The 14,130-nt window shown below is 37.0% G+C and overlaps 2 protein-coding genes across 3 annotated transcripts in view; both read left to right on the top strand.

Moving 5' to 3' along the window:
* faim2a (Fas apoptotic inhibitory molecule 2a) overlaps window positions 1-3,473 on the top strand; it is a 34,547-nt gene extending 31,074 nt beyond the window's left edge. For both annotated transcript variants that reach the window (XM_056267594.1, XM_056267593.1), the window contains exons 4-12: window positions 480-544; window positions 632-685; window positions 790-840; window positions 981-1,020; window positions 1,139-1,176; window positions 1,980-2,067; window positions 2,151-2,246; window positions 2,917-2,970; window positions 3,054-3,473. In XM_056267594.1, the coding sequence (XP_056123569.1) occupies window positions 480-544; window positions 632-685; window positions 790-840; window positions 981-1,020; window positions 1,139-1,176; window positions 1,980-2,067; window positions 2,151-2,246; window positions 2,917-2,970; window positions 3,054-3,200 (633 nt within the window). In that variant the 3' untranslated portion in view covers window positions 3,201-3,473. The remainder of the gene's footprint in view (window positions 1-479; window positions 545-631; window positions 686-789; window positions 841-980; window positions 1,021-1,138; window positions 1,177-1,979; window positions 2,068-2,150; window positions 2,247-2,916; window positions 2,971-3,053) is intronic.
* Window positions 3,474-5,884: 2,411 nt separating this feature from the next.
* On the top strand, window positions 5,885-11,131 carry ttc19 (tetratricopeptide repeat domain 19). Its single transcript, XM_056267561.1, has 10 exons — window positions 5,885-6,173; window positions 6,368-6,453; window positions 8,331-8,441; window positions 8,587-8,625; window positions 8,743-8,799; window positions 8,993-9,054; window positions 9,161-9,255; window positions 9,334-9,488; window positions 9,874-10,036; window positions 10,959-11,131. Exons 1-10 carry the CDS (start codon window positions 5,903-5,905, stop codon window positions 11,123-11,125), a joined length of 1,206 nt encoding a protein of 401 aa, XP_056123536.1. The 5' UTR covers window positions 5,885-5,902; the 3' UTR covers window positions 11,126-11,131.
* Window positions 11,132-14,130: the final 2,999 nt, after the last annotated feature.

The following is a 14,130-nucleotide window of genomic DNA, read 5'->3' as shown; positions in this document are numbered from 1 at the left end:
ACAGGCAGAAGCCATCTTTTTCCAATCATTCAGATATCGCAATCTGTTGCAATATTTACATTTTAGGGTTAGTGATGTCACTAACCCCTTAAAGAAGCTCATTGTAGTCCCTACCAGCCGTTTGTTGTAGTCCTTAAAAAGCGATTTCTGTAAAAGAAAATATCTCCCTTTGCTTTGAACTTTGAGCTTCGTAACTTTGCAGATGATGTTGTTTATGCTCAATCAGCAACATTACACACTAACTAAAGGTAGAAAAGTGAAAAAATAATCAACCACCCCTTTAAAATATTTAAAAATAGAAAACGGCTGTTTAAAGTTGTAGTAATTTTTCAAAATATTACTGTATTTTTGATCAAATAAATGTAGCCTTGGTGAGCATGGGAAAAGTTTTTATTTTTATTTTTATTGTTCTGTCCCCAAACGTTTGAACAGCAGCGTACGAACCTTCTAGTTATGAAAAGCATATATATTGTTTGCAGGTCTTCTGTATCCTCATGGTTCAGCTCATGGTCACATTTAGTGTGGTGTCACTCTTCACATTTTGGTAATTGATACACACAACTCAATTTTATCCATTTATTCCACTTTTAAAAGAAAGCACTGTCACTGAAGACTGTCCTGTCTTTCACAGTGAGCCAGTCCGGAAGTTTGTACAGTACAACCGGGTTTTCTATCTGACCTCATAGTAAGTGAACTATACACTGTGCTCTTTCCTCTTTAGAGGCTTTAGAGCTTTATATATGAATTATGTTTGTTACCCTGTGAGTGACACTGCTCTGTTTTGTCCAGCATGACTTTCATGGGAACATACCTGATGCTTGTGTGCAGCACAAACGCACGGTAAACAGATACTGTTTGTTATACATTGTTCTTGTATTTGAGTTCACCTTCTGGCTTACATAGGAGATGTGTGATATCAGGAACTCTGAGGTTCTTTTGTATCCATCACTTATTGAACAGTGTTTGTGTTTCATCTGCAGACGAAGATACCCAACCAATATGATCCTTTTAGCCATTTTTGTAAGTAATCTCATTGTTTCATTAGTTCACTAGTTAAATGATAGTAAATGTTATATAGTATTCACTATCATATAACTTTAAAAAGAAAAGGATGAATATTCTTGTTTTATATTTTTAGACTTTGGCAATGTCCTATATGGCTGGCATGCTCGCCAGGTAAGACACAATTTTATTATATTATATTAATATAAAAAATGGACCACTGTTAGAAACTTAGAGGTGAAATATTCTTTATTATTATTAAGATGAATTATTTTTTACATATTTAGATCTCTGGACTAGGAAATGTTAGTGGATGTTCAGAATTTGAAAGTTTAGAGTCCTTGCTCTTATTATACACAACATTAAAGTCATTATGGTCAATCCAATAAATAGTAAAGTAGGAGACAAAATGAACCCAAATGTAGCCTTGTACACTGCCACTGCTATAGTTATCTATTGATATATATGTGTGTGTGTGTGTGTACTTGTACAACTTTCTTTGTGAGGACTATCTTTCTTAGGCCCTGTTTACACTTGTTATTAAGATGTGTTTTTGTCAATCCGATCACAAGTGAACAACGCTAAATACTGGTGTAAACTGGGTCTAATGTTTTTGAGCTTGTCTAGTTTAGACCACTGCCAGAGGTAGTCGAAAACGATATTAGACCGGATTGCTTTCGTAGTGTAGATGCTCATGTAGTCGAATCTGTTCGAACAGCCACAAAAGTCACCTACTCTCCACCTACTGACCTAATGTGTAAACATTACGAGAAGCCTGCTAGCCAGACGGGATGTAAACTTTGTCGGCTGAAGACGAAAAACATACCAAGCACAATGTTCTCTCACCATTTCTGATTTCTAACGCACACTCACAGCTAGAGATTGCATTGTGTCAATGATTGTCCTCTCAAAGATAGATGTACGAGAATATGTGTGTGTCTAACTTGCAGCACTACTTTCACTCTTTCTATATACAGCTACCATAATACCAAAGTGGTGATGTTGAGTGTGGGCATCACAGCACTGGTGTGTCTGGCCATCACACTCTTCTGTTTCCAGTCCAGGGTGAGCTCATTTCATCTTAAACGGCTTCTGTCAAGTGCTTCATTTATGTGTCATTTGATTGAGCATTGTCTTCTGTCATCTAGGTTGACTTCACCACCTGTCACGGATTACTTTTCTCTCTTATGATGGTGCTGATGATAACCGGGCTTCTGCTGTTCTTTACTGCACCATTTGGATATGTAAGCTGCTAAACAGATATTTAAATATTCTAGATTACTTTGAAGCTGTCACTAATATGATGTGCCAATAGCTTTGTTCACACTGTCAGTCCGAATCCAATTATTTGTGTATCGGATTGGAATCAATCTGATCTAAATTATTGACAGTCCACACTGTGTATCGCAACTGTTCAGATCTGTGTCCTGTCCTGTATGGTAGGCATACGCCAAAAACAACAATAGCAACGTGGAGGGGTTTGCAATACAGTTTGTCTCCATTGTATTGTAATTTTCTTCTCGACAGGCACAACTACACAACCTTGTTTCTCCAGGGATATTCAGTGTGTTTCCTTTAACAAGTCTGATGTTTACGTTTTACCTGGCATGAGAAAGTGACATAAACCACGCAAAATCTGATCAGAGCAGTCAGACTGAAACGTATTTCCAGAAAAACCACATGTAAATATAGCACAAAACGGATTTGTAAAAATTGCATTTCATATGATTTTTTTTGCTGTTCACACATGCCAAATAGGATTGCATTCCAATCAGAAATGGATAAAAATCAGATTTGGACTGACACTCTGAATGAGGCTATAATCACTAAAAACGTATTATATTGAAATCATTCTGAAGCCATAATTTTGATATCGGTCCAACCGTAGTGTGTCTACTCTGTCTGTGGTTTTAGATACCCTGGTTGCATACTGCTTATGCTGGATTTGGCGCTCTGGTTTTCACTCTGGTTAGTACCCTTTGGTTATGCAATATTGTCATGTTTATGTGTTTCATACAAAATCGAATTATCTTCCTTTTGTTATGCTTTAGTTCCTGGCGTTCGACATGCAGTTGTTGATTGGCAACAGACGGTACTCTCTGAACCCAGAGGAGCATGTGTTTGGAGCCATCTGCCTCTACATGGATGTGGTCTACATATTCCTCTTTTTCCTTCAGCTCTTTGGGAGCCGGGAGTGAGGTGTTCATGCTATGCCTGGGCTTGAGCCTTTGTCCTCTGTTACACACACACACACACTCATACACACACACACCTACCCTTCTCAGTTACTCCAAGGTTTGGTGAGGAGTGAACAGTCTTCCTTCATTCTGTGTGGCAGTTGAAGTTTGATGTGTGCTGTTATTTTCCTTTTGTTCGTGGTTAGGCAGCTCTTTGCACACCTAGTATGCACCCTTGCTGCAAGATAACCATACTACCAATCAGATTTACACATGCAGGGTAGACAATCACTGCACATTTCACTTAAAGTGATTTGAAATGCCCTAGGTCATCTGCATAAAAATGTTTAGAATTCCAGCATTCTATAATGAGTTAAAAAAAAAATCAATGTGTTTTTGAGTGTGATTTAGTGGGGAATATAGTGACAGTACTTGTCAATGGTTAATATCCCTTCGTTTGCACGTTGTATAGTTGAAATGAATCTTAAACCTTGCTGGCACTAAATGTGTAACGGTCTTTTCAAAACTGAGTTTTGTCAATCAGCAACATTGTGCAGTAAAATTATACCAGAGCCAGAGAGGCCCGTATGTGACACTTTGTTTTCATCTGTGCAATAACCTGCTCTTGACTGGGGGTCTGAAGCTGGACCTTACAGGAACTTGTTGCGGTCAGTAAATATTTTGTGCCTCTGAATGCTGGCTACTAATGAGGTTTCAGTCGTGTTGTATGGAGCCAGCGCAGATTTATAAAAAATATATTGTGTGCCAAATATAACATCCTTAGATGATGGCACTTGGTCCAAGTCCAACAGGTCAGTTGTGAGGTCTGCAATATATGTCTATAAATTCCCTGGTAAATTAACTCGTAAGTGTGTGATGCTTGGGAGTTTTTACTCATTTTCAAGACTCTTAATTACTTTTATTCAACTTTAAGTAAAATGTTTTAGATACTGATTTATCAGGTGCTGACTTATTTTAAAAGAGACGACTTGTTACATTCAGAAGAGACAGAAGATGATCTAATGTACTTTATGATTGGTTTCAAGCACATAGGGCTTATTTTCCATGGGCTTTAATTTACCTCTCTTGTCTCTTATGAACGTATAGATGTAAGAGTGTGTTAACATTTTAACTTGGGAAAACATTCCTTAATTCTGAAAACTTAAATCGGTTTTAAAGTCATTCGACATTCCTCTTTGCTTGCATTTTGTACTGTTTCTGTAAACTACACATTTATCTTTTTGATGGATAGATGTTTTATTTGTCGCGGTGGATTATAAGAGATTTGGGTAGAAAGCCTTACATACCCATATACTTTATTTCTCGAATAAAGGCTATGCTAAACCTACATTATTATTATTATTATTATTCAAATAAATGGCAGTTTAAAGAACACACATTTATGTTTTGCTTTTAGATGGACATTTCACATGTGCAACTTTGTTCCCTTTTAAGATGAAATGTATAAAGGCTTTACAGACAGCTTAATTTAAAGCTTTTTTTTTTCAGAGGAAGTATTGATATATGAGGTGATTTGTATAATTTTGTTTTGTGAAGTTATTATTGTTCATGTGAATGTTACGTGTGAGTGACTGTGTATATGGATCACCCTATGCCTTTCCTATCTCTCTCTTTCTGTGCACTTCTGTGTCTGCAAATTAATATGTTTAACCTAAAATTATTGCATGAACTGTGATACAGAGACCCGCTGTGTGCTAACCTAGAACTGAAAAGACATTATTACAAAGCAAAGCATTCCCTCTTTTTCCTGTTAAAAAACTAATGGCCAGTGGGTCATTAACAGGATATTGTGTTGTTTTGTAACCTCATTTGTGCTTTAGTAAAATAAATAAACAGAACAGTAAATCATAAATTGATGCGTCTTTTGTATCATTTATTCCTTGTATTGAGTAACTTTTTTAAAGAAGTATTTAAGTACTAGGTCCGGAATATCATCTGTAGACCCGGCTATTTCTTTTTTTCTTTTTCTTTTTTTTTCTTTTTAATGAATAGTTCACTTAAAAATGAAATTTCTGTCATCATTTACTCACCCTCAAGTTGTTTCAAATCTGAATGAGTTTCTTTCTTCTGCTGAACACAAGAAAAGATATTTTGAAGAAATGTCGGTAAGCAAACAGTTGATAGGACCCCATTGACTTCCATAGTTTCCCCCCCCCCCCTACTATGGATGTCAATGAGGTCCATCAATTGTCTGGTTACTGACATCCTTCAGAATATCTTCCTTTGTGTTCAGCAGAAGAAGAAAGACATTCATACAGGGTTGAAATAACTTGAGGGTGAGTAAATGATTTTTTAATGACATTCCTTTATGGACTATTTTCAACCTCTTATGTTTCTGCTGTTGTTTTACAACCAAAAATTGAGTAATTTCCTGCGGGATGATGTAATTAAGCAACTGGTCCTTGCCAACAATATTCTGGAGAAAAAAAGGAAAAAATAAACACCTATTTTATTCTTAGAAAAGGGACAAAATGTATAAAAAAATGTTACAAATATGTTTTAATAAAACTAATATGATTTACAGGAATGCCATCTGAACTGCCAGACATTAAATATAATAGTGTAATAAATAATAAAATAAATAAATATGTAATAGTAGTGTAATAAATCCACATTCAGTGCACAATTAATAAAAAAAAAACAGAATAAACTCGGGTGGGTCACGTGACCACCACGGCTGACGTCATTGCATAATCACAAATATGGCGCTGCGCTCTTACTGTCGGCTGCTGGCTGCACAGGTAGCTTGTTTGAAGCATTGTGTAAATGACTGTACAAGAAATGTATCCGGTTCCAGTTTATCTTTTGCGAGAATTAAATCGCTGCGTGGGTCGGCTGGAGTGTTTGTGCTGTCGAGCCGCTGGCACAGAAGGTCATGGCATCCGGGTGTCAGTTCTTCTCAATGCACCAGAGAGAAGCTTCACTCAGACACGGCAGGGTTCAGCAGGTGGACTCTTGCGTGGGGTGTCATGGGTGAGTTTACATGCAGATTGTCTGTGAATTGAAAACATTAGCATCTGCATTTGACACATGACGTAACATGCGTGATGATGTCATAACAGTGTTTCATGATATTTACGTAATGTATAAACCACATCGACCCAGGATGACCTGACCTCTGTATAATGGTTAAAATGATCTGACTCTCTGATTTGCTTTTGCATCAGCCTTTTCACTTTTTGGAAGCTCTGATGAGAGGACTGAGGAACAAAAACTCGAGGATGAACTTATTCTGCTCTTGAAGAAAGCCAAGGTATACTGTGATGCTTTATTGAGTTCTCTTAACAGACATACAGGTATCACATCAAGACAGTTTGATCTACATGTGTTTATCTTAGCGTAGTCTTAGACCACAACAAAAATGTGAAACAGAGGGACAAAGCACTAAGATTTTTTTTCAGTTCAAATTATTGCTTTGTTATTCTGATAATGTCATTTGTGATTAAATAATTTGTGGTAAAGAAAAGAAATATGTAAAATAGAAGACATTTCAGTAGTGGTCACTCTTTTTTTCTAAGAATCTGCTCTAAAAGGGAACAGATTTTAAACACTAGTCATCATTCACTTTGTAAATATATTATTATTATACAGATACACTGTATCTGGTAAATCTGTCAACCGAAATCTGCAAGACTGACTCTGACTTTCAGCAACTAGCGCTGCCTCGTCTAAAAGTCATGACCAAAAGTTTTGGCAGTGACACATTTTGTGTTTTGCAAAGGATGCTGCTTGAGCATTTTAAATAATTGCAAAAAGCAATAGCTTACATCATTTCACTAATTATATCATCTTTACATGGGAAAGTGTGAACGAGTGATAGTATGTTAAAAATCACTCTATCATTCTGATTGGATTATAAGAACAGACTAATTGCTATAAAAGGAGGAAAGAAGTGCTTCCAATCATTGTGTTCTTGTGTTAGCAATGGTTACATCCAAAGAAAGGCGTGCAGCCATCATCTCTTTCATCAAAATGGTCTCACATCCAAGGAAGTTGATGCAAAGAATATCGCACCTGAAAAACCCATTTACCAGATCATCAAGAACTTCAAGGAGAGAGGTTCAACTGTAGTGAAGAAGTCTTCAGGACATCCCAGATTGTCCAGCAAGCGGCAGGACCGTCTCCTCTTGAAGAGTTGGTGAAGGAATCGTCTCACCACCAGTGCAGAGCTGCGAGAGCTGAGAGTGCATCTGCAGCACAGTGAGGCCAAGACTTTCGACAACGGCCTGGTGTCAAAGAGGGCAGCAAAGAAGCCACTTCTCTCCAAGAAAAAACATCAAGGAAAGACTGAAATTCTGCAGAAAGTACACGGATTGGACAGCAGAAGACTAGTGCAAAGTTATTTTCTCTGTTGAAGCCCCCTTCTGACTGTTTGGAACATCTGGAAAATCTATTGTCCAGCAAAGAAAAGGTGAACGATACCATGTCGTGCCAACAGGGAAGCATCCTGAGACCAGTCATATGTGGAGTTGCTTTTCATTCAGGGGAGTGGGCTTTCTCACAATTCTGCCCCAAAACACCACCAGGAATAAAGAACGGTATCAAAATGTCCCGCAAGAGAAACTTCTGCCAATGATCCAGGAGCAATTTTGTGATGATCTGTGCATTTTCCAGCATGATGGAGCACCGTGTCACAAGGCAAGAGTGATAGTAAAGTGGGTTGGAGATCATTACATTGAAATTTTGGATCTGTGGCCAGGCAAATACCCTGATCTTAATCCCATTGAGAACCTGTGGTCAATCCTCGAAAGATAAGTGGACAAGCAGAAACCCACAAAGTGTGATAAACTCCGATCATTAACAAAGCAAGAATGGATTGCCATCGATCAGGAATTGGCCCAGAAGGCGATATCCAGCATGCCAGAGCAAATTGCAGAGGCTATAAAGAAGAACCAGAGTTTTTTTAAGAGTATACCATAGGAACATGTAAAAAATAATCTACAAATACTGAAGCAGCAAACTTTGAAAAACACAAAATTAATGTCACTGCCAAACCTTTTGGCCATGGCTGTAGATTGTAAACGGGGAACAAAAATCTTGTCATGTATTTCTGTCTTTAATATAAAAAAAAAAAAAGAAATTCATAATGTTTATTTTATAAGACTGAATGTTACTTTCCCTCCTTCACAGTACAGCATGATGACTGGGGAACTGGACGCAGCCAATGTTTTCTTACACAAAGCTGTCAGACTGGCACATCAGATGCACAGTAATGATGCCATTATATATACGTACAGCCTGGTATGTTTTTTTTTTGTCTTGTCATCCTTTTTCACCTAGCCCAGTCCATTTTTCCCTAGAGTTCTCCTTGTCAAACAATAATATTACATGACAATGAAGATTAAATGAGAGCATAATTTAGCTTAATGTTCCTCTCTCTTCACAGATGGCAAATCTTGCCTTTGTCCAAGGTCAGCTGGAAAATGTGAGTATGGTTGAGGGAGATCTTCCCTCTGCCCTACTCCACTGACTCTGTGCTCTACATCAGTATGTACATCTGTAGTGAACGTCAGCATGTGACTCTGTTTGTTCTTTGTTGCAGGCTGAGAAGCTGTTTAAAGCAGCCATGAGTTTCATGCTGTCAGGGGGAACACCACAGGTAAAAACACTCAATAATGGAATATCTTTTTGCATGTAATTACTTTTGTATGCAACGCTCATTACTGATTCCTTCATTTCTGAACATTGGTTGACTTATTATCCTATAAACAAAACAGAAACAATGAGAAATGCGATCAGCCTCAGTCTTTTTTTTTTTTTTTTTACCGCCTGTACCTGTTTTATCTCAAAAGGATGACAATGCAGTGATTGAGATGTCGCTGAAGCTGGCCAGCATATATGCCACTCAAAGCAAGTGAGTTCTGATCCTCTGCTGAAAGAGTAAAAAGGGGGATAAACACTTAACTCATTTGACCTGTTAACCTCTGCGCTGTTCAGTAACTCATACTTTTCATTTCCAGGAACGAGTTGGCGGAGCATGGCTTCCAGTTCTGCACAGAGTCTTTAGAAGCCAAGATTGAGAAACAGAAGGACCTTCTTCCAGAAAGCCTGACAGGTATGTTCTGTTTACTTCCTGTGCAAACAGGTTATTTGTGTTTTATTCGATTTCTTACTAAATGTTTGTTTCAATTAGATGAGGAGCGCAAAGATACCAGGCTGCTGCTCGGCCTTAGTCTGGATGCGAGGGCACGTTATTTGGCGGCTAATCGTCGTTTCACAGGGTCTTGCAGGGATTACCGGCATGCGCTGCAGATCTGCCAGGAGGAGCAGGGAGAGTCCCACCCACAGGTGATGTTCTGACACTGGTTTGCAAGTATAAATGTACTGGTGGTACATATATCTTATAGTCATATTTATTCAATCAAAATATATCCAGTCATTTTACAAGATCTTCTGATGGTCTATGTGGCAAGAAGGTGTTTGTCCCATTAAATCAGTGGTTCTCAACCCTGTCCTGGCGTACCCCCAACACTGCACGTTTTCTTTGTCTCCCTAATCAAACACACCTGATTCAACTCATCAGCTCATTATCACATGGGTTAATGAGCTGATGAGTTGAATCAGGTGTGTTTGATTAGGGAGACAAAGAAAACGTGCAGTGTTGGGGGTACGCCAGGACAGGGTTGAGAACCACTGCATTAAATGGTATTATTGTGTAATTAATCTGTTTCAGACCCTGGTTCTGATGAGTGATCTGGCGACCGTTTTGGACCTGCAGGGGAAGCACGATGAGGCGCTGGCTCATGCAAAGAAGGCCGTTGAGCTTGCACAGGCAGCGGGTCACCCTGATCAACATGTGCTGCTTGGGAATATGGCAGGAATTCTCATGCACAAAGGTTCAACTGCTCGCTTTAGTTACTCTGACATTTACTATTTAAAATTGTTTTAATATACAAACACACACTACCATTCAAAAGTTCGGGGTAAGGAGGATATATATATATATATATATACATACATATTCTTATCATTATCAATGTTGAACAGTTGCTCACCTGCTTATTATTTTTGTAGAAATCATAATCGATTATTTGATTAATTGGAAGTTAAAAAGAACAGCATTTATTTAAAAAAACAATTCTGTCAGTTTAATGCAGCCTTGCTTAAAAAATATTGTTGACCCCACACTTGTGAATATTATATTATATTATATTATATTATATTATATTATATTATATTATATTATATTATATTATATTATATTATATTATAGTGTTTTAAAATTACAAATAAAATGATTATAATAGTTCAAGTTCAAAGTTGTATTGCCATTTGCACAGGTACGTTTCAGTACAGGTACATTGGAATTCTTGTGCGTTTCTCAGAGTCAGGTTTTAGATTTAAAAAGAATACATATACATATACACACACATACACATACACATACACATCTTAAGGTAGAGCAGAGAGCAAAAAAAAAAAAAAAAGCTAAACCTCTATATAAATAACCTTTCTTAAATAGATACACATTATAATAAATAATAATAATATTGCACGTACAAAATAAATACTCTGAATAGAATTAAATACTCTTACACTAATCATTACAATCTTTAAAAACATGGAATAGGGTACTTTTTGCCCTCCTTCCTGTGCCACTAGCCTAACAGTGGCCGGAGCTGTTAAACAGACGGGCCTTGTGGGTACTAATGCTCACAGGCCTGCGATGTCTCACTCATTATTAATATATAAATAATATTCTAGAAGATATTCTCAGGGATCCAAAATTGTCAATGTTGTTTTTCTTTTGTTAACCAGGGGAATTTGAGGAGTCTGGTAAACTGTATCAGGAAGCCCTGGCTCTGGCACGTGCAGCAGGAGATGAAGAGGCTGTTGAGCAGCTTCAGGAGGGACTGAAAGAGCTGACCAACAGAAGAGACGGGCAAACGGAGAGCAAAGCTGATGAACAGGAGATCAAGCAATGATCCACACAAAACACTCCTGACTGGAAGTATGATATACTTGAGTAGAGCACAACATTAGGACAAATGTATCAGTTTTGTGCAACCTCTAATTCAGTACACAACATACAGTACATTGTCTAAAGCCCTTTTTATACCTTACCCCCCATTAGACTTGTTTTTTAGTCTTGCTCTTGGTCTGTATTAAACGATTTCTCTGTAAAACAGAATCAGGGAAGATAGATTAGTGCACTGATGACTGAGTGATAAGTCAGAAATACTGTACATCATTTGTATGTTGAAATAATGTGCAATGAAACATGTAATCTTATTTAAAGCCATGTTGTGTTAATGTGTTTGATGTGAGAAGTGATTTGATAAACCTATGAACAAATGTTTGGTTTAATATTTTATTTATTTTGGTTTTGACACCCTAAAGCATGCAGTGCTTTCTTTATCAGGATCATTAGCAATGGCCGGTAGAGGTCAGTATATGTTCAGATTTCTTTCTGTTCTTTCTTTGAATTGTTCAACCCAAGTCTAAAAGGTTGAATTGAGGAGTCAATACTTTAAACATCATTATGCAGAAACTTAAGTTCAGTTTCTGTTCAGTTTGTGTTTATTTAATTTACCAAAGGATATTTGGTTGTGGATTTTGAAGCAGTACAAAAAACAAATAATCTAACCATTAAATATCTAATTTAACTTCCACACTGAAAGATTGCAACTGTTCAGCTAACAATATCTTTTTAATGAAAATATCAAGTGCTTTTCAAAATGTGCGACCGAAGTGAAGCTGGTGCCTAGAAGTTTCTCTGCTATTTTTAGTGCGTCAATTTAAAGGAAAATTAGATTAACTCGGTTACTTAATAACTGGCCTTGAATCCTTTTCACTCTTTAAACCATTAGTCAAATGTTGGTCTTATTCTCTGAGAAGATGCTCTTTTTCTCAATAAAAGTTAAATATTCTCTCATTCTACGTGGTAAAAAAAAAAAAAACTTAAAAAAAGATCCAAATCAGCAGCTCTGTCAGATTTGTTCTGTGCTTCACTAAAGATGTTTTCGACGAGTCCTTTTAGAAGACCTGCTGTGTCATCATGTTACCAATGTATTCAAATCCACACATGATATTTTAAACCCATAATTATTAATAGTGGGAACAACGAGTGCCGTCTTAATAAAGAAGGATGCATTTGGGCCGGGTGCTCTGAGTGTGGTCTTGCCGTATGCCTGGGTGGTAAAAGATGCAGTGGGATCATGAGGCTGAGATCAACACGACTCAACTAGTAATTAAGAATCTCATAGAGAGTGGCTCATCAGATAAGAACAGCTCATATTTTAATTTAAACTCCAATCTTATATCAGTCTTGGGGGGGAGGGGGGCATAGGGTGAAAGAAAAAGTTTATATTGGCACAGAAATTAAGTGAGTCATGTTGTGCAATGCCCTTAGGCCTGAAATCGTGTTGCTTTTGTGCAGTATTTGACTTTAACCTCCCTTTGGAAAGTGCAGTGGGAATTGGAATAACACACAAAACATAATTTTAACATGGACATTTATGACATTCATCAATTTGTCCAAATGCTTTTTAGGGCCACTGTGTATACAAATATTCATTTGTGTATATCTTCCTCTCTGAATTTTCTCAATGAGCATTGGTGATATTGTTTATTCCGTTTTGCAACTAAAATAACTTCTCTTGCTCTCTGCCCTCACACATGTGAACAGTAATTGCTAGTTAGTCAAGTCTGAGGGGAGGAAAATGACCATTTACATGAGCTTTCCATTGTGCTGTGATCACTTTCCTTTCACCGCATGATTTCCTGACTTTTGACTGTTTTTGCAGTTCAATTGTTAGTCACCATGAAATCAAAATGAACTATTCTTTTTTTTTATGGAATATTGCAGTGTTTATTATAAATGATTTATCCGTGCACATTTATTTATTTATTCATATGCCCTGGTAATCTTGAATCAAAATAACTTACCCTCCCTCTTGCAGAGACATTTCTTATCTTCCCTGATGACGTTTTTACTGGCATGATGGCGGGATCAATCTGTCACTCACATAAGAAATACATTATAAAAATACTTCATAAAATCTATCCTGTTAACTCATCCATTTCTAAATATTCTGATATTGATGAAACTTGCTCTTTTTGTGGTTTTGTTGAAGAAACAGCTGCCCATTTATTTTGTAATTGTATATAACCAATACATTTTGGGCTGATTTAAGTACTTATGTTTTCAGCCCTACTGATGTGACCCATACATTAAACCTTAAAGAAGATATTTTTTATTATGAAAACTCAAAGCTGCTGTCTCTTGAATATGTTGTTAATCTCGTTATTTTGTATGCAAAATGATTCATTAACAAGCAAAAATGGCTTAAGTCTCCTTTAAGCTTTCCTCTTTTTCTTGCTGAATTTAACTCTTTTATTTCATCCCTTAGACTTATAAAAAAATGCATTGCGATGACTTATTCAAAGATATGATTTAACCTTATTATTTGTATCTTTTTTTCTTTTAGTCTTTTAGTAAGTAATTATATATTTAGATGTACGCAATTTTTTTTTTTTTTTTTTTTTAATTGAAAGAGATACAACCATGTTTCATTTCCCTGATCATGTATGTATGCATGTATAAGTATAAAAAAAAAGACGTAAGAAAAAAAAAAAGAAAACATAATAATCTGTCACTGACATGAGTTCACAGCAATAGCAAACAACAACAATCCAATCAATTCACGATGGACAATCAAGTCCCGCCCTACATTTTTTCTTGTTCGAGAAGCCGTTTCACTCGGATACACAGACGACCCAAAACATAACGACCACCAGCATAAATATGCTGTTGGTCCACCACATCCTGCCAAACAGTGCAGACCCACGAGGAATGCACTCTACAAGACCCCTGATTGTGTCCTCTGGTATCTGGCACCAATACATTTACAGCAGATCCTTTATTCCAAGGTGGAGCCGCATTGGATTAGACTTGTTCGTCCAGTATATCCCACACGTTCAATCAGAT

The sequence above is a fragment of the Rhinichthys klamathensis genome, unplaced genomic scaffold, assembly GCF_029890125.1.
Source record: "Rhinichthys klamathensis goyatoka isolate OS25496 unplaced genomic scaffold, OSU_Roscu_1.1 h1tg000261l_1, whole genome shotgun sequence".
NCBI lineage: Eukaryota > Metazoa > Chordata > Actinopteri > Cypriniformes > Leuciscidae > Rhinichthys > Rhinichthys klamathensis.
This window is presented reverse-complemented; position numbering and strand designations above follow the sequence as displayed.